Genomic DNA, 19,556 nt, shown 5'->3' on the forward strand with positions numbered 1-19,556 from the left:
AAGAACCCAAAGGATCCAGAATTTAGGATTGTAATTAAGGGAAGGAATGGGAATCTAATCTATCTGACGATGATTTACAGGTGGAAAAAAAAAAGAACCAGGGGATGCTGTTCATATGAAATGTGGGATACGGGGTTCTCCAAGTATGGGGGATGTTTCTCATTCACAGATATATCCTTTCTTTCCTGGGTGTGATACTGAGAATGTACTTTGGGATACAGGTTGAGCATCCCTAATTCAAAAATCTGAAATCTGAATTGCTTGAAAATCAGAAACTTCTTGAGCAGTGATATGGTGCTACAAGTGGAAAATTCATAGCATGGAATGTGTTTCCTTGCACAAAATTAAGAATATTGTGTAAAATTACCTCCTAGCTATGTATATATATGAAACATAAACTAATTTCATAGTTAAACTTGGTCCAATCCCCAAGGTATCTTGTAATGCATAGCAAACATTCCAGTATCTGGAAAAAAAATCTTAAATGCCTCTGGTTCCAAGTGTTTTGGATAAGATCTTCAACCTGTATTGTTCAAAGGATCCTGAAGACTGATTGCTTCTAGTAACCTAGATGTGAGAACTTAAAGTCATTTCTTAACCACAGTAGAACCCACCTACTTCCGTCATGTGAAATTTAAACTAATTCCTCTTGACGACCCTTCGATGTGACTGAAGTTCAATCCCAGGTTCTCTTGCAGTTTCTGGCTGAAGACAGGTTTTTCTTCCCTAGTAAAATGACAGGCTATCACTCTATCCTTAAGAGCAGAAGAGACTTACAAAAGCTCATGGTTGCTTTATGTTGCTGGTGGTGGCAGAAATATCACAAATGCAGCAGGAAGATCCCAGTGTCTGAAACATATTTCAAAGAGAAGGGCAGAAAGAAGCCCAGTCTTCTCCAAACAGAAACGCAATTCTGTTAGGATTCAAGATGCTGGGTACTTGCTTGGTGTGCTGCCTGGGACTCTTTCAGTTTGCTAGGACTGTGAGTGCCTGGAGAGGAAAACAGGGTCTTTGCTGGTGGAAATTACTTACCCCACAAAATAGGACTTGCTCGGGCCTTCAGTGTGGCAGTCACCTTGCCCTGACGCTCAAGCTGCCCACCTTGCCCTTTGGATGTCACCCGGCCACAGAGAATGATTCCCAGGATATTTCGCAGCCTCATTCTTCTTCCTCATTTCCCCCCTCCTAGGCACACCACTTGCCAGAGCCAGTATCAAGAGCACAAAGGTAGATGGAGCTTCCTATTTCCGGCACAAGGAAAGGCTTCTACGCATCTCTATTCGCCACATGGTTAAATCCCAGGTGTTTTACTGGATCGTCCTGAGCCTTGTGGCTCTCAACACTGCCTGTGTAGCCATCGTGCACCACAACCAGCCCCAGTGGCTCACTCACCTCCTCTGTAAGTGAAGGGTGACTGTGGGCCCCTCCTGGGGACAGCTTTATGGGTATGTAAGTGAATGTAAGAGGTCAAAGCAGTCTCATCCTGGCACTGTGGCTCTCCTCACCCAAAGTTCTTCCTGTTCTACTGTGAGAGAGGCCAGAGCTATTTGCAAGGGGGTTGGCTTGTTCCTTGCTGCTCCCCACCTTCCTTCCTTATTGAATCAGGTAAACAGGTATTGGCTGATGCTAACAAGATGTTACCAGAAGGCCTTCATTGAGGCTCTTAAGGAGGTTCGGTGCTGTAGGAATTTGGGTTAGTAAAGTCCTGGGGAGAGAGTTCTTAAGGGAATGGATCCCTCAAAAGGACCAAAAAGGAAACTTACAGGGTAGCTCTGGATAAGACTGCCATTGAGTGTGAGTGAGAGTGAGGAGATGTTTATGTTTGGGTGTGTGGAGGGTGGACTTCAAGTGTTCCATCAAAGCCATGGTAAAGTCCTTTCTCTCTCCTCTGAGGGTCATCCTCCATGTAATGGCTCATGATAAATTGGCCTGTTGAAAGAGAACAAAGCCAATCTGTTGAGTGAGCCTGGAACTCATTCTGGCTTTTCCAGGCACTGACCTGACATGACCACTGAGTGTTCTTACAGTATCTTCTTGTGGGTTTGTCTGAAGGTGGGTGGACTAGTTGCGGAGTGCAGAGCTCACATTATCTGTGGAACAAATACTCTACCTTTAATACTTTCAGACTATGCAGAATTTTTGTTTCTGGGACTCTTCCTCTTGGAGATGTCCCTGAAGATGTATGGCATGGGACCTCGCCTTTATTTTCACTCTTCATTCAACTGCTTTGATTTTGGGGTAAGTCTCGGAATCCTCCCTGTCCTTCCACTTCATGTTGGTATGCCATGGTTTCAGATAGGCAGCTTGCTATATCACTCAGCACACTCAGGAGGAACCACTGGAGTCAGAACTTGCAAAAGGAGCATGGGTAAGATGAGCTAAAGGGACTTTAGAAGTGAATGAATCCTTACCAAACTAGGGTATATTTTTTAAGTGCTTTGATTTTTAATGTATTTATTGATGTATAACACATACAATAAGCAGACATAGTTAGTGTATAGCTCAGTGAGATTTTACGAAGCTACCCTAGCCAGAGTTTTGAATCACTTATTATCTTGGGGGAAGTCTGGGAGAGAGGGACAAAGGACTTAATTCTAGAGGTGTTACTGAAAGAGAAGGTTATGTATTGAGGGCTTTTTTCCTACTTCATTTTAAAATTAGCATAATTGTCTAGATAAACCTTCACGCAAACATGTATGTCCTACGTTAGCAAGTCACCATGTGTAACATTTCATCCAGCTGTTTACTTCCTATGTAATATCTAGATGTGTGATGCTAGTAGTTATAAAGATGCACCCATGCATGTTCTTTACCTGTGCTGTTCACAGAAGGTATGTGCTGTACTTGAGGTATTGGGAGATAGCTCACTCTTTACACACAGGTAAACAGGGACCATCATGCTGAGGTTTGCGGGTGTAGTCAGCAGCAGAATGAAGCCATAGAACTTGGGGTCCCTGAACCACTTCTCTTTCTGCCAAACCTACCTCTTTTCTGCCAAAGCTTCAGTTAGGTGCTGAAAATTTGGAGCACTTGCCAATTTGCATTTTCACTTGGAACATATGGTTCTGAGTACAGGCAATTTTCAGGCATAACAGCTAGTGAGAGATCATTTTAACCTTGGGGTCCTCATGTGCATACTTGCTAACATCACTGTGAGGATTATTTTTTGATATTTCTCCCAGCATAATGTCTAGAATACAGCACACATTCAATAAATATATAATTAAACCAAAAAGTACTTGAAATGCTAGCTTAAAATTGCGGCTTCCTCTAGCAAGGCCCTGTGTCAACAAAGATTGTCATATTGAGGGGTGTGGGACTTCAGTGAACAAAAGATACTTAATGAATTGAGAAGAGAAATATTCTTGTTAGCGCTAAACTTTAGGATGATCAGAGAATGTAGGGCCTCTCTGTGATTTCTGTGTTGGAACACAGCCTGTACTAATTGAAAGTGGTTTCTATGCTTTGTGTTTCTCTTCTTTGTTTGTTCAAGGTAATATGAGGCAAAAACAGCTACGACTACCAAGTTTGCATAGAAGTAGTGACTGACTATTGTAGGTATCACCAAGGACAGGTGTGAGCAATCCAAAACAGAGGGTGAAGGGATAAAGTTAGGAAGGGAAGTGGAAGGCAATAGAAGAGGGTGGCAGTCTTGTTTTTGTCATTCACACAGATAGCCCTGGTAGAGATGGGGCTGGGTGGGAAGGGGAGAATTTGAATCACGCCATACATAGCCCAAGGACAGCTGTTGACTGTGTGCTGAATCCCAAATACTTGTCTTCTCCTCTTCCCTTGTCTCACTGTGTGAGTTGCTTTTTAGGTCACAGTGGGCAGCATCTTTGAAGTAGTCTGGGCAATCTTCAGACCTGGTACATCTTTTGGAATTAGCGTTTTGCGAGCTCTCCGGCTTCTAAGAATATTTAAAATAACGAAGTAAGTGACAAGTACTTGGACTCTTCCCAATATCTTTGAGGGTGGAACCTCTCTCTGCTTTGTTGTATTTTCTTCCACCACTTCCTTGCCCACCCACCTTATCACACCTTTCCCTTCTCTGCCCCACACGTATTCCATTCTTCAGCTCCTTCTTCTCCAAATAGTGAAGTAGAAAAATAAGGTACAGATCCGGTGCCACATTCCTAAGGGAGGCAGTCTCTTCTTCCTACAGTTCTATAAGTACAGCTTCTTTCACAGACTACCAGGAAGATGCTGAACTCAACTTGTGGGTGACATATTATTTGGTGTCCATAGTCATAACTGCATCTGGGTTTCATAGGTATTGGGCATCTCTTCGGAATTTGGTGGTTTCCTTGATGAGCTCCATGAAGTCCATCATCAGTTTGCTCTTCCTCCTCTTCCTCTTCATCGTTGTTTTCGCTCTGCTAGGCATGCAGCTGTTTGGTGGCAGGTAAGTTCCAGAGCACTTTCCACTAGAAGGATGTTCTCAGTAGTCTCAGGTCTGTCAGCACCAGAAGCATTGATTTAATCTCCATGTTGCTACCTCATTTGCTCTTGTCCAGGGCCTGAAGACACCACAAGTGCACATGTGGAAGTACTATCTTTACACATACAGGGTTCTTGGTCTGGAAACCTATCCATTTGGAACTGTCTCTGAAGAGTACATCATAGAGCCTTGTAATTGATGATCAACCCAAACCCTGTCTCATTGCTTGCACCTTTCAAAGTGCATAGTTCATGAGTACTAGTCTCTGCTACCATCTTCCAAACTTGGGGAAGTAAGGAAAGAGGAGCTTGAAGAAAGGGAAAAGAAGGGATGAAAACTATTGTATTGGGAAGGGGAAATTCGGTTTGTGAGATTTCCATTCCATTTTTTCTCTGAATTTCCTTTTCAGGTTTAACTTCAATGATGGAACTCCTTCAGCAAATTTTGATACCTTCCCTGCAGCTATTATGACTGTATTCCAGGTATGAATTTAACTGACAGTCTAGAAATGCTAGATGAGGTTCCTTGGACCACACACTAGAGGATGACAGTGTCAAGACTCCTGTTTTTCCTGTCTAGGCTCCTCCAAGTTAGCAGAGTAGTACTTTTTCTTTTTAGAGCATCATTACCACAATCCTCAGACTTCTGGGGCTATAGTCTTACTAATAACGAAAGAACTCTATTAACATCATCTCCTTTTCCTTCCTACAACACCTGTGAGGTTATAGGACATTGAGTCTGAGACATTCAGTCACAAATCATGCTTATGGTTTTCTGAAATCTAGAGCATTTTCTAACCCATGTATCCATTTAATGAGGTATCTTTTCTATGTTTCCACCAAAGAAAGCACCTTTTTAAAGCACAAAGAAAATTCAACCTACAGTAGTGTTTACAGTTTAACAGACAAAGAAAAAGACATTAGTTAGAATCTGAGACTGAACCAGAACCCCCGTTTCCTCACAGGAAGAATATGGAGCTTTTCCAATAATGCTACTGTCTTGAGAGCTACATGTTGCCACCTCTAGGGACAGTTAGGTAGTGATGAGACCACCTAGCCAAGCTGGAGGTGGGAGGCACCCTGTAGTGAGGATGAAGGCCTTTTATTCGTGATGTTTTTCCATTTTCAATCCCTAAAATTCTCTTCCTTATATATGGAAAAGAAAATAAAACACCTTTAGAACTATTCAAGGGAATGACTTCTCCCTACTCCTTAACAGGAGATCTATACAATGGGGAAGGTAGGAAAGAGCCAACTATAGTACTTACCCTTTGCTTTGGCCCAATCTTCCCTTCTTCCTCAGAGTTCTGATGTGTTTGTTGTTTGCTGTGTGTAGATCCTGACAGGGGAAGACTGGAACGAGGTGATGTACAATGGGATCCGTTCCCAGGGTGGAGTCAGCTCAGGCATGTGGTCAGCAATCTACTTCATTGTACTCACCTTGTTTGGAAATTGTATCCTTTTGTTTGGAAACTTTATGCTTTTCTTTATGCTGGCCTCCTTCCTGGACCAGCATTTGAGGAGGAGGTGATAGTAGTGATGGTAAGAGAGCTGGAGAAGACAAGGGGATGGGCTGTGAACATTGCTTGGTATACTAAAGTAATTAAGATCTAAAAAAAAAAAATTGTACATTAGTTCTGTAAAGAATGCAAACATAAACAAAGTATTATCCAAATCTATTGTATACATATATAATGACATACAAGGCTGTTATTTTGAATGGTTGGACATTCTATAAGCCTGGTAAAAAGTAAGAGGACAGAGATCACTGTAGGCTGAAATAGTAGACAGATTACAATACTAATGAGTTAATTACATGTTAATATACCTGTTTATATAACAGAGCCTGTTGCATAGTAAGATCTCAAAAGTTATTATTAGGTTAATGCTAATATGATTATGCTTAGCTGCAGTAGTCACTTTTCCATTGCTGGGGAAGAATACCTGCCATATAAAACTTAAAGGAGAAAGTTTTTATTTTGGCTCATGATTTCAGAGGTTTCAGTACATGATTAGCTGACTTTGAGGCAGAAACATCATAGTGAAAGGGGATGGTAGATCAAAAGTGCTTTATCCACAGCACCCAGAAAGCAGAGCAGGGGGACAGTGCCAAAGAGGAAGGGGAGGAGGACCAGATACAATACCCAAGGTTTCAATCCACAGTTGGCTAGTTCCAAGGCAGAAACATCATAGCAGAAAGGCATGGTAGAGGAAAGTTGCTTACATCATGGCAGCCAGGAAGTAGAGAGATGGAGAAGTAGCCAAGTGGAAGGTGCTGGTGACCAGATATACTCTCATCATGCTCTCATACCCACCTGGACACAACCAGCATTAGTGTACTTTACTAATCTCCTAGACTTGTCAAGCCAATCAAGTTGACAGGATTAACCATCACAATAGTTAGCATTTACTGTATTTGTGCTACAAGTGAGACCTTCCACTGAGTACTTTCCAGATACTATTTCATCTAACTCTTAACTTATGAAGAGGGGAGAAACAATTTCATCAAGTCAAACAACTTCTAAATCGTAAAGGTAGACTCCACACCAAATCCTGAACTCCAAAGCCTATTCGTAGTTAAAAGACCTAGGTCAGCAAGATTTAGGTTTGAATTGCAGCAACTCTGTTTACCAGTGGTGTGGCCTTGGAAAAGTCTCTTAATTTCTCTGAATTTGTTTTTCACATCTCAAAGGAGGATAGCAACATCTCCTATGCTAATTATAAATATTAAAATAATTATTGGAATGTACCTTATGAAGTGTAAACTCTATACAATCTCTATATAGTCATTAGAAATTTGAGGAACTGGGACTTGCCTCAAATTGGGAATAATAGAGGGAGAAAGGGAGAGTCATGATGCAGCTGTATGTTTGCATTTTTCTAGTCTCAAGAGAAGAAATATTCTTTTAAGCTTTGTGCCCAGAAAGATTCTGGGGGTCAGAGAAGACTATAAACATAAGAAATTTATAAAAAGAAAGTTATACAGTGAATCACAGAAATTGAAGGCCAGTCCATCACAATGGAACTTTGATTTTCCTCTTCTTCTGAGATAACCAGAGCTGGCTGTCTATGCTAGAACCAGTGTTATGTTATACTATCACCTGGTGTCAAAGACAGCCAGAAAATTGGAACTTCAGGTATTACAGCATGGAATAGAAGTAGGTTTCATAGTGATTTCACTGTGACCTTTTTTAAATGAATCATGGAAGCCTTCTGGGAACCCAAGAAAAAGAATGAGACAAATGTTAGTGAACCATTATTGAGAGTTAGTGACGGAAGTCGTAGGATCTCATTTATTTTTATCTTAAAGGACAGAATAGCGTGATGCCCGTTGGTCCAGGTGGGATCAATTCCACCTCCAGGAAGGAGAGAGAACTAGGAGCTTGTACACATCTTGCTGTTCAATGATTCTCTTACTAGTTATTGCTGTGGGTCTGAGGCCACAGATGTCAGAAGGCCTCTGCATCCCATCTGGCCTCCTGAGTGATTTGATCCAGGTATTTCTTTGTCCTGTGTGAAGGGAGAGATCATGTGAAAGGGGGAAAATGTATCCTTTTTCTCCTTCCAACAGAGTTGCATAGCATCCCCTCCTGCCTCCTGGTTTATTGCTGCTTCTGCCGGTGTCAGACAGAAAAGTCATGGAGGTGCCTTTTTCAGAATTGCTGGAACCTTTTGATTTTCTTGCTTGGCTATCCTTAAATTATAACTCACAGATACACTACTGAATGTCTTCTTAGCCATTGCTGTGGACAATCTGGCCAATGCCCAGGAACTGACCAAGGTAAGCATTGCTCTCTGGGGAACAGATGGTTCTTCAGTCTTGTTGGGTATCCATTGCGTTTGGGAGCTCTCTCAGGACATCTGCATTCATCTAACTCTGCCAGAGGCATTTATGTGCTGTTTATCTAGGGTTACCAGAGAGGATTCTTCTAGGAGGTTCTGGATGGTTAGAGAGCCACACACTCATGCATGAAACCTAGTTCACTTTCACTGAACTTGATGACCCTCACACCAGCCTTGATTTCCCTCATCAGATCTGGAAAATAACAGCTCATTTTTATGAGCCTTCAGAGTAGTCCTTTCTAGGATTGTGACCTAGAGAGTCAAGGAAAACACTAAATTCCTGGATTTTAAACTTCTCCTTTGCTATTGTGACCTGTGGCAGTGTGATTCCGACCAGGTGACCTGACCTTTAATGGTCTGGTTGTGAGGGGACAGAGCACTGTAGTTCCTGGACTATGGATGTTGTGGGTATTCTGGTGGCCGTGGCCATACTGGGGACGTTTCAGTTTGTCAGTTTGTTCCTTCCTTTCCTTTGATTCTTCCGGGGAGCAAGCAATACTAATTGTAGTAGTATGGTCTGTGGAGATGAGGAAAAACTCTTTTCCCCACACAGCATAAATGTGGTTTTAGGCAGAGGTACATACATCCTGGTAATGTTTCTGAGCTTTTCCATTTATTTTCTCATGTATTGCCTGCTCTTCTCTACATTCCTTGGGGAATTTCTTATCTGTATGATATAGGAGGGAAAATGCTAGGTTTAATATCTAAAAATAGGGTTTGAATCCATCGACCACTTACTGGCTGTTTTACTTTGGTTAGACTCCTGATCTTTATTAATATCAGTTTCCCTCATGTGAGGTGGTATGGTACAGACTTCATAGAATTACTGCGAGAGAGGATTACCAGTGAAGTGATGTATATGCAAACCAGAGCATGCTGGGAAGATGCATGTATTCTTAGCAATTCTAGTCACTTTACCTGAACTGATTTTCCTTAGTGTCAAAACTTACACTCAGGAATACAAGTGAGGATATGAGGTCTCTGCTTGAAAACTCAGGGGGTGAGGGCATTTAGCTGTGTAACGGAGACACTGTGATGGGTGCCCAGACTTAGCGCTTAATTCATGGGGCTGTGCCTGTAAGCAACCTGCTCCTTCAGGTCCAAATACTGCAGAACATCTGAGTGCCATGGGTTCTTGCTGCTGCCTTCATCTGCAGCGATGGGCAGTTGGGAATGCTGGGGATAGGTAGACATCCGCTGGCTGTCCTGAGCAGCCTGTGTAGGGCAGAGTAGAAACAATAATTGCTGGCCTTGTGGGAGCTGTGAGGCTGCTGTCTCCCTAGGGACCTGGCCTCTGACCATTGGAGGACTCTAAGCCAACTTAATCTGTGCTGCTTTGTTAACCTCTTCCCCTGGATGCTAAACTTTACTACTCGTCTTCTAAACTCCTGGAGAGAGCCAAAGGAAGCTCCTGTCCTTCGTGGGGATCCTGGGCAAAGCTGTCTCTGCTTTATGTCTAGGATGAGCAGGAGGAAGAGGAGGCCTTCAACCAGAAACACGCACTGCAGAAGGCCAAGGAGGTCAGCCCGATGTCTGCACCCAACATGCCTTCTATCGAGTGAGTTGGCTGCCCCTTCACAGACCCCTGGGCCGTGCTAAAGTAAATTAATCAACTCCTAAAGTGATTGATTGTAGGAATGTACCTCATTCATGCCAGGAACTGTTCCTAACATTACAGCAGTGAGCAAGAGAAAAGCCTCTTTTCTCACAGTTTTCATTTCGCTGAGGGAGATAGATAAGTATGCAAATTGTTTCAGATAGCAGTAAGTTCTATAAAGTAAGTAGGGCAGGGTTATCCAGTAAAGAGGAACAAGAGCTATGATCAGGTGTACTTAGGGCAGTCCAGGAGGGGTTTTCCGAAGAGGTAATGTGTAAGTAGAGATGCGTGGTTGTATAAAACAGTTGTCTGACATTTTGAAGGAAGTGTCCCACCCTCACCAAAGTCCAGTATGGCTATGTTTAGCAAATAATGGCGACTGAAGACAGCAAGGTCAGAGACGTAGGCAGGACCCAGCTCAGAGGTCCTGATTCTCAAGTAAAAGATTTCAACTTTTATTCTAATGACAACCATGGGAGGACCAAAAGTAGAAGCAGAGATGTGATACGATTTCTGCTTTAAAAAGTCACTTTCCTGTTTGGAGATTGGATTCTGGGGGCACTTTTCAGAGTAGAGGCAGGGAGCCAGAGTACTGGTTTTTAGAGTACAGTTGGTGGCGGTGATTTAGACCAGAGTAGCAGCAATGGAGAAGATGAGAAGCAATTCCATGCAGTCTATATTTTGGAATGAGAGTCAATAGGATGAGCTCAGACTAAATGCAGTAGGTGTAAGGATGGGAAGAAAACAAGAACTAAAAATTGCTCCTGGGTTTTAAGGTTTTGAGACCCAAACAGTTGGATAGAAGGTAGTGGTATTTACTGATACCCTGGAGATGTTAGAAATCCAAAGTTTATTTCAGCCACATTAAATCTGATATATTTCTAAGGCATCTGAGTGTTTGAATAGGAGTCTGGAGCTTAGAGGTGAAGTCAGGATTAAAATAAAGGTTTGGAGGAAGTCATTTGCATTTAGATGGTATTTAAGCCATCAGTGTGGGTGCGATGACCCAATGAGAGGAGGGATGAGGCAGAGAGAAGCTGAGGACAGAGGCTGGGTGTGTGCCTCTGCTTAAGGTCTGGCAGAGGAGAATCTAGCAAAGGAAACTGAATGGAAATAACCAGCAGGCAGGGGAAGAAAAGAGAAGCGCGATGCCCTGGAAACCTACAGAGAAAAACCTTGCAGAACAGAGAAGGGTGCAGAGGTACTCAATACTATTGAAGGATCACTCATGATGGGGTGAGAAAAGGGACCTTTGGTATTGGGAATAAAAGGAAAAAAGCTCAGTGACCATATAAATAGCTGGGTGAGAAGCAAATCCAGGTAGGGCAGACAGAGGTGATCATGTGGAGCAGCTGGTGCACCTCTTCCAAGGAGATAGCCTGGACGTGGTCGATGGTCGGACTAGGGGCAGTCACTGTGGGCCCTGGGTGGGTCTGGCCTCTGTGCAGTGAGATGGCAGAGGTCTGGAGGAGGGGCTAAAAATGGAATTCCTATTATTGCTCTGGGCCTACAGAAGGCCCAAATGAGTGACCCTGGGAACCTCTGGGGAAGCCAGAGCTGTACCTTGGAGGTACAGCTCCCTCGCAACGCCAGACCCTGTCATCTGTTACTTGAAGCCGGTAAGGAAGGCATGTGTGGTGGCCCAGTGCTCATGCAAGGGGCTGTGAAAGCACTTCCAAGTTTTGTGTGCGGCCACCTCCCCACAGTGGCTATCACCTTATTTTCACCTTTCAAATCTGTGGAGGCCTGGTATTTGGGTCCCTCTTCTGTGTTCCAGAGGAAGGCATTCATGACAGACTGATGGGGACGTGCCAGACAGGTCCTTCTTCTTCAGAATAGTCTGTGGGTCTTGCGTAGTTTTGTTCCACCTTCCTTGAATTTGAGCCAAAAACACAAACACACAGGTATTCAAAAATGTGGATGGAGAGGACTGGCTGCTGCTTGGGAGTGGGTGGTTCTGTTTACTGAGATGAGGCAGCCTGGGGAGAAGTAGGTTTTTGGAGAGATGTGATTTGGGATGGTGCTTGGCCCAGTGTAGAAATTCACTAGTTATGCAATGAAAGAATGAATGAAATGTGGGCAGACACAGGCTCCCACAGTGTCCTTCAGGGCACAGCAAAGTGCAGGAAGGTGCTGCGAACTTCCCCCACGCGCTGAGACCCAAGCTCTGGTTTTCACGTGTGTCCTGGTGTGTACAGCTCCCGAGAGTGACCTTAGGGTGTGTGTGCTATGCCAGATGTGCCCACGACACCACTGGACTGCAGTGCCACGAAGTGCAAAATGTAGCTGCCATGGAGAAACACAAAAGAACACCATAATAAAGTGCCTAAGTGTTAATTCTAGTTCTGTTGGTAACATACGCTGTGGCCTTGGAGAGAACCACTCATGATCTCAGAACTTTGCTTTTCCCACCAGTGTAATGGGAAGGATGTTACTTGCCATTTCTCTTGCCCCAAGGCTGTGGTGGGGTGTACGTGAGATCACGTGAGAAGTGAATACCTCTCTGTGTGGCTTTAGATATGAATGTGAATTTGGAAGTTTCCATATGTGAGTAGAGAGGTAAAAGGAAGTCTGGTCTACGTGAGTTAGAGGTTGTCTTCTCCTTTGCCTTCTGTGTGTGTGTGTGTGTGTGTGTGTGTGTGTGTGTGTGTGTGACAGAGAGAGAGAGAGAGAGAGAGAGAGAGAGAGAGAGAGAGAGAGAGAATTTTTCCGCATACTTATGCTCTTACATATGAGCTTCTGGAGGGCTGGTATTTGCTTTGTTGAGAGCCAAGATGGTGTGATGTAGTTTTCCTTGTGCATGTGCTTGCTGCTTGTCTAGAGCACATGCTTTTATTTCTACACACTATCTCCAAATTGATGTCTGCATCTTTGGGTGCTTGTGTGCACAACTGTGGTAGTGTCTCTCCCAGATACCCAGCTAGAGAAACACCCAGGCCAGCTGACTCTGCCCCCCTCAGCCCTACTTCTCTGTCAGGCTTCTCTCTAGATGTGCAAGATGTGGCAGTTGGGCTGTTAGTTTGCCTGGCACACTCTGCATTAGTGGGTGTCAGTTTTCTCAGGGAAGGAGCAGCATTTTGACTGCTCCTAGGTCTAGCAGGGCCCACTGGGGTAGACTGAATATCCCAGCGCAGGGACGGGAGCGGGCATACTCTGAGAGTACCCGAGAGCATTGTCTTCTACTTTAGGGCTGGCATTTGTGCTCATAGGCCCATCCCACCACATGCCCCATCCACTTTCACAAGTGATGCCTGCCCTGATAACTCTGAGTTTCCATTTACCCATGTTTGAAAGGACATAGTGTGGAGAAGAAGTAATTCTTTGTGCAAGGCTAAGAAAGTCAATAGTGTGCTTTTCACAGCTGAAAAGGCTGAACCTTTGAAACTTCTGATCAGCGTATTGTGTGACACAAATGCAAGGGGGACTGCTCACATTCTAGAGTGTATGGATGGCCACCCTGCATTTGCCCACAAGCTGTTTAGGAGTTTCATTGATATGCATGGCATGGCATTTATTCCCTACATGCTTTGTGAGACTGAGTTGGGATCTGCTATAGGAGTGACAAGTTGGGGTGTCACATCTAAGTGAACGTGCTTTATAATTCTAGAAATGATTGAGAACAGAGAGAGCCACTTTTTGTCAAAGTTTTCAAAATAGATGCATGAAGGATGGTGAGGTGGCAGTGTGAGTGCCAGGAGGGCCTACTGTCTGAACATCTGAAGTTATCTCCTCTGTGTAATGGTACATCCTTTGTATGTCTGCGTGTATGCTTCAAAAACAAGATCCATATATTTGCATTATCAAAGATTCAGAATTCCCGACTTCCCTGGAGAGGTGAAGGTTGGGAGTCTACAGAGGGCAAACAGGCATATGAAGAATCTGTGGCCATACAGAGGACTCTGTTCTCCCTCTGGAAATCTGCTGGTGATTTGGGGGCTCGAGGTTCCTGGAGATTGGGGTGAACTGAACCTGTTCGTTTTTCTTTCCCAGAAGAGACAGAAGGAGAAGACACCACATGTCGATGTGGGAGCCACGCAGCAGCCACCTGTATGTGTGTACCTGTTTGCGTGTTTGTGAGTGGCTCTGTCTGGGCGTGGGGACAATGTGTCTTTGTCCTTGCTGTGGACAAAGTGGCACTGGGTGTGATGTCAGCATGTGCCTTGGTGTGTGTGTGTGTGTAAGTGTGTGTGTATGTGCGTGTGAGTTTCACACACATGGTCTGTGAATATGCCCCTTTCAACACGTGCTTATATCAGTGTGTGTCTAAGGTACGTTACCACGTGTATTGCTCCCTCTTCTGTGTGGCCTGTGAGTGGCATGTGTTGGCACTGGTAATTAGTGTTGGTGGGTGTTTCTTTCATGTAGGTAGCTGTGTACAGCTCTGTGTGGGCCTCTTGAGGCTGCGTGTGGGTACATGTGAGTGTCCTCTTGACAGCCGATAGGTGGGCGCCCACAGGTACATGAGGGAAGGAGTGGTGTCTGCCCTCTCTCCTGGTGGGCCCGCTCCTGTGCTCCTCTGTACATGTCGTGTTTGTGTTTTCCTGCTGCCCTGAATACTCATCTAGGCCCCTGGGCCTCAGTGTTCAGCAGTGGTTTTGGATATGAGCTAATAGTGGTCAACGCAATATGGTCTTCTGTGGGTTTTGTTACCTATGGTAGAAGAGACCCATGACCCTCTTACTTTGGGGGGGATAGTGCCAAAATTTTAACACGAAAGTCTGTTTGCCACTGTTCTCATCCTTACTGATATCAAATCGTGGAATGTCACAGCCCTTGCAATTCCAGGCTACAATCTTATAGAAAAGAGAGTGTGATGTGGTGGTGAGGGTGCACCTTGAATCAGGGTCATTTGTAGGAATAGAGTGGGCTCTGACTGCTGCCCTGAATCAAAGGTCCACAGGGGAGTGAAAACTGGGTAAGTCTTTGTACAGCTGCCCTCTCAGCCCCTGGGGACATGGGACTCAGTCCTAGGGCTCATCTCTCCCCAAACTCTCGGCCACTGGAGAGCAGGGATTGGAGTGAAAAGTACCCTGGCCTGGCCTGGGAGGCACTGGTCCATCAACTGACTCATGCGTGGCCACTCTGCTCCCTGCATCTTTCTGTGCTTCCTGTCTCAAATCCTGGGTTCTCCCATTTCCTCCCCCACCATGTCCCCCAACCCCACTCGTGGACCCTGTGGCTGCCCTCCCTGGCCTGCGGTTGTCTGTGCTAACAGGCCTTCACCCTTTCACCTTTGCCAGGAGGGAGCGGAGGCGCCGGCACCACATGTCAGTGTGGGAGCAGCGCACCAGTCAGCTGAGGAGGCACATGCAGATGTCCAGCCAGGAGGCCCTCAACAAAGAGGAGGCCCCACCGATGAATCCCCTCAACCCCCTCAACCCTCTGAGCCCCCTCAACCCACTCAATGCTCACCCCAGCCTCTACCGAAGGTCCAGGCCCATTGAGGGCCTGGCCCTGGGCTTGGGCCTGGAAAAGTGTGAGGAAGAACGTATCAGCCGGGGGGGATCTCTCAAAGGGGATGGAAGGGACCTGACTAGTGCCCTGGACAACCAGAGGAGCCCCTTGTCCCTAGGCAAACGAGAGCCACCGTGGCTGGCCAGGCCTTGTCATGGGAACTGTGACCCCACCCAGCAGGAGGCTGGGGGAGGAGAGACTGTTGTGACCTTTGAGGACCGGGCCAGGCACAGGCAGAGCCAGAGGCGCAGCCGGCACCGTCGTGTCAGGACTGAAAGCAAAGAGTCTGCATCAGCCTCCCGGAGCAGGTCTGCCAGCCAGGAGCGGAGTCTGGATGAAGTGAGTGGCCCTGAGGGGGAGAAGGACAATGAGTTCCGGGGCAGCCATGGAGGCAAGGAGCCAACCATCCATGAAGAAGAACAATCCCAGGACTTACAGAGGTAAATAAGTCCCAGGAGTGTCCTGGAGGCACGTAGCATAGACTGGTGTTAGGAATTCTTCAGGAAGCCTTCACAGTCTAAGTTTACCCTTTTATAAAATAAGAGATGATGCTAACACACCCCTTAAATTGTATGAATAAATGCAACAGACAGTGGCATTCATCCCCCTGAAAATGAGGGTGTGTCTGAAGACATCTCTTCTGGGAGTGGCGCGAGGGTACATAGATGTGACTAAGGCTGTGAATATGGCCTGCAGGTCCAAGCTCCTCTCCACCTCTGCAGCAGATGCTCGAGCCCTGACTGTGTCCTCCCCTCTCTTCTCAGGACCAATAGTCTGATGGTGCCCAGAGGCTCTGGGCTTGCAGGAGCCCTTGATGAGCCAGACACACCCCTGGTCCTGCCCCAGCCTGAGCTGAAAGTGGGGAAGGACGCAGCGCTGGCAGAGCGGGAGCCAGAGGGCAGCAGTGAGCAAGCCCTCCTGGGGGATGTACAGCTGGATGTGGGCCGAGGCATCAGTCAGAGTGAGCCCGACCTGTCCTGCATCACAGCCAACACAGACAAAGCCACCACCGAGAGCACCAGCGTCACCGTCGCCATCCCTGAAGTGGGCCCCTTGGTGGATTCAACAGTGGTGCACAGTGAGCGCAGTTCCTGTCCCCTTCACCAATTCATTCTGCCTGGAGCTGGGGACAGGTGGCTCGGGTCCTTCCAGTAATCCACAGGGAAAGTCCTACCGGCAGCTCTCCAGAATTGTCGACTAGTAAAACAGTGGCAGTTTTCACCTGCAAAAATAAGCTAGAGTTTTCTCAATCTTAGATTTTGCCTAGAAATTTTCCTTAAACTGTGGTACTGTGATCACTCTAGAGTCTACACAATGATTTTGTACCTAGGTGTTCATTCAGTTATTTGACTTCTCTGTGATTTCTAAGTGCTCTGCTGCCCCAGCAAGTGAGGGACCCTTGCTGGGGAGGACCTCAGCAGGAGGATCTTTCTGTCCCTGGCTCTGCTCGGTCAGTGGCCTCTCCATACTAACATTCTATTACTCTATTACTTTTATCAACTCTTTTTCTCCTAGGAGCTTTTAGCCACATTTTCTCTCCATCAAAGTATCCTCAGGCAACCAATGTTAATCTATGAAACTTTAAAGGGAAACAAAGAAGAACATTTATACTACCCAACCGGCCCCAGTACTCATTCTTGCATTAATTGAAATCCCTTCCCTGCACTGACCATACCCCATGCCTGCATTAGTCCCACACCCTGTGGCTGCCTTGGTCCTATGTTCCATCTCTGTCCTTACCCTGCTCTTTCTCCCAGCATTAATATCTCAGTAGTCCCTGCCCCTACTCCTGTCCCTGAATTAATCTCATCTGTGGCCCTTAATTAAATTAAGGATTGTTGCACTAAATTGGGACCATAGGGTTCCTTTTTCACTGGTTTTCCTTCTATTTTTTTCTGTATTTTCTTTCACATGACAACCCTCTCCTATGTTGCCTTACTTCCACTGTCCTATTTTCCTTCCTTCACATTCTCCACACTCAAAATGCCATTTCTGTTTTAAAAAATGAAATTGCCCATTCCCATGCTTACTGGAGTTGACTTGGGTGTGTCTCAGGTCCTTTTGGTGTCGATTTGAGTTTATACTCTCATAAATAAGGAATGTTTTGGAACTTCTTTTATAAAAAACAACATAAGACACCTTGACCATCCCCCTGTTCCCAAAGCTGGTTTGTAGCTTTGGTCATGGGTGCAAATGTGGGATAGGAAGACTTCTAAAAATCCTTCATATGATTTACCTTTTAGATGCCCTTCATGGGCCTGGACCACACTTCTTACATCTGGTTGTAAAGCAGAGGTATTCCCTACGCAGAGAGCAGGAGGAGCAATTGACTGGGACCCTCTTCCCTTTCTGATAGCCTGAGCCTCCTGCCAGTGTAACCCACACTGTGACCTGCTTGTGAAAACAGACAGCAGCAGACTGAGTGCCCCACCTCACCCTTGGCTCCTTTGTCCTCCCAGTCTGACTCCTCTGTCCTCCCAGTTGGAGAGTGCAGTCACGGGCCCATATATATTACATTTTCATATCTACATCCATCATGGCTGGAAAGGGCACTGCCAAAACGGCAGCTGCAAACAGAGTAATGGTTTCTTGAAATCTTCCACTGCAATGGTATTTCATTGCAAGCATATAAGATTTCAAATTGGGAGTCCATGCTAGCTATGTGACCTTAGCAGAGGTACTTAGATTTTCCGAACTCAGTTTTCCCATCTGTATAATATGAGTAAGAATATATGCCACTCAAAGGTGTAGTGATGTGAGAATTCAATATGGAACAAGAATTTATATATGATATGCAAACTTTGTAAATTTTGCAACAGAAACAGGAATGTTATTTGCCAGACTGTAGATGTTCAGCCAGAACAGGGGAACAGATGATTTCATTTAGGTAGCATAAAAGACTTTGCCACACAAAATGTGGGCAAGGGTAAGGATAAGGGCTTAATTTGATGTAATGTATAAAATGCCCTCTTTGCTTACACAAGGGCATCCCTGTGGTCCTTTCATCTCCTCTCTAATGAACTGAAAATGAAGAGTATCATGGATGCTGCTGAAGATTTCAACATGTTCTTTTTTGTAGTTAGCAATAAGACTGATGGAGAAGCCAGTCCCTTGAAGGAGGCAGAGATCAAAGAGGAGGAGGAGGAAGTAGAGAAGAAGAAGCAGAAAAAGGAAAAGCGAGAGACGGGCAAAGCCATGGTGCCCCACAGCTCCATGTTCATCTTCAGCACTACCAACCCGTAAGACACCCTCCTGTCACTCCTTTTTTGGTGCTAGGGAGTCAACCAGGATTGGGGGTAGTGGGGAGGAGGAGGGATGGGAGCCTGGTCCTCTTCTTGAACCTTTCCCATACTGGCAGAAGGTGCCAGACATGGAAGCATCTGGGGCCCGATAGGTAAGATGGATCATTAAGTTAAATAACTTCTGAATGCTATGCCCACTCTACAGTGAAACTGAAGAGAAGTTATACAAGAAATGTGAGGAAAGGGCTCTTGACCCATTGTTTGGTCAGTAGGTGGCATCAGAGAGGAGGGTATCTTGAGGATGTCACCAGACATTTCAGAAGGGGACAGAGTTGAGACTGGGCTCTCCACAGGAGTTTTAACAGCCTGGGTTTAAACTCTTCTGCTTATAGGTTCTGAAGTGAACATGTTCCCCAGAACAGAGGTAGGGGCCTGAGATGGGCATGCCGAACATAAGTGTAGAAAGTTAGGTTTGGAAAAGATGAGATTTGGAAGGAAAAACTGCCTTCTGTGCTGGAAGTGACATGTAGACCAGGTTTTGAGACTAGGAGGACAAGGAAGCCTTTGGTGGCCATGTGGGTCGGGGTTCACACAGAGCTTTGGGCTGGGGTGGAACTTGGGCTAAAGTTGTCAGTTCATCAGAGGCTGAAACAAAGAGTATAGAATATAGGCACTTCCACCAGAACAGCCCGGGGACAGGGCATGGAAACCCATTGCTGTTCTCATCTGGAGACTTAGAATCAAAGTCTGTTTCTTGGTTCTTTACAATTTGCTAAGCAGGTCTCAGTTTCCTTCCAGCAGGGGAAAGCATCATGTAGCACCTGAGCTTGTGCAGTCTGAGGCTGGCTGCTCCCATGGCTGGATTGTGCTTACAGATAATGTATCTTGGCTGGCCAACTGCAGCCTTTGGCCGATCTGATTACCTTCCCCCACTGGGGCTGGACATCAAGGGTGGTGCCTAGGAAATTAAATTGCTCTCC

The 19,556-nt window shown here is 45.5% G+C and overlaps 1 protein-coding gene across 3 annotated transcripts in view; it reads left to right on the forward strand.

The window, feature by feature from the left end:
* The window catches only part of Cacna1e (calcium voltage-gated channel subunit alpha1 E), a 397,594-nt gene that overhangs the window by 314,169 nt on the left and 63,869 nt on the right, over positions 1-19,556 (forward strand). For all 3 annotated transcript variants that reach the window (XM_010630288.1, XM_033762127.1, XM_033762128.1), the window contains 12 exons: positions 1,190-1,399; positions 2,126-2,238; positions 3,821-3,933; positions 4,274-4,405; positions 4,851-4,923; positions 5,777-5,894; positions 8,154-8,221; positions 9,744-9,841; positions 13,871-13,927; positions 15,121-15,774; positions 16,099-16,412; positions 18,414-18,573. In XM_010630288.1, the coding sequence (XP_010628590.1) occupies positions 1,190-1,399; positions 2,126-2,238; positions 3,821-3,933; positions 4,274-4,405; positions 4,851-4,923; positions 5,777-5,894; positions 8,154-8,221; positions 9,744-9,841; positions 13,871-13,927; positions 15,121-15,774; positions 16,099-16,412; positions 18,414-18,573 (2,110 nt within the window). The remainder of the gene's footprint in view (positions 1-1,189; positions 1,400-2,125; positions 2,239-3,820; positions 3,934-4,273; positions 4,406-4,850; positions 4,924-5,776; positions 5,895-8,153; positions 8,222-9,743; positions 9,842-13,870; positions 13,928-15,120; positions 15,775-16,098; positions 16,413-18,413; positions 18,574-19,556) is intronic.

This window comes from Fukomys damarensis, unplaced genomic scaffold (assembly GCF_012274545.1).
Source record: "Fukomys damarensis isolate Sample0158 unplaced genomic scaffold, DMR_v1.0_HiC HiC_scaffold_11, whole genome shotgun sequence".
Taxonomy (NCBI): Eukaryota; Metazoa; Chordata; class Mammalia; order Rodentia; family Bathyergidae; genus Fukomys; species Fukomys damarensis.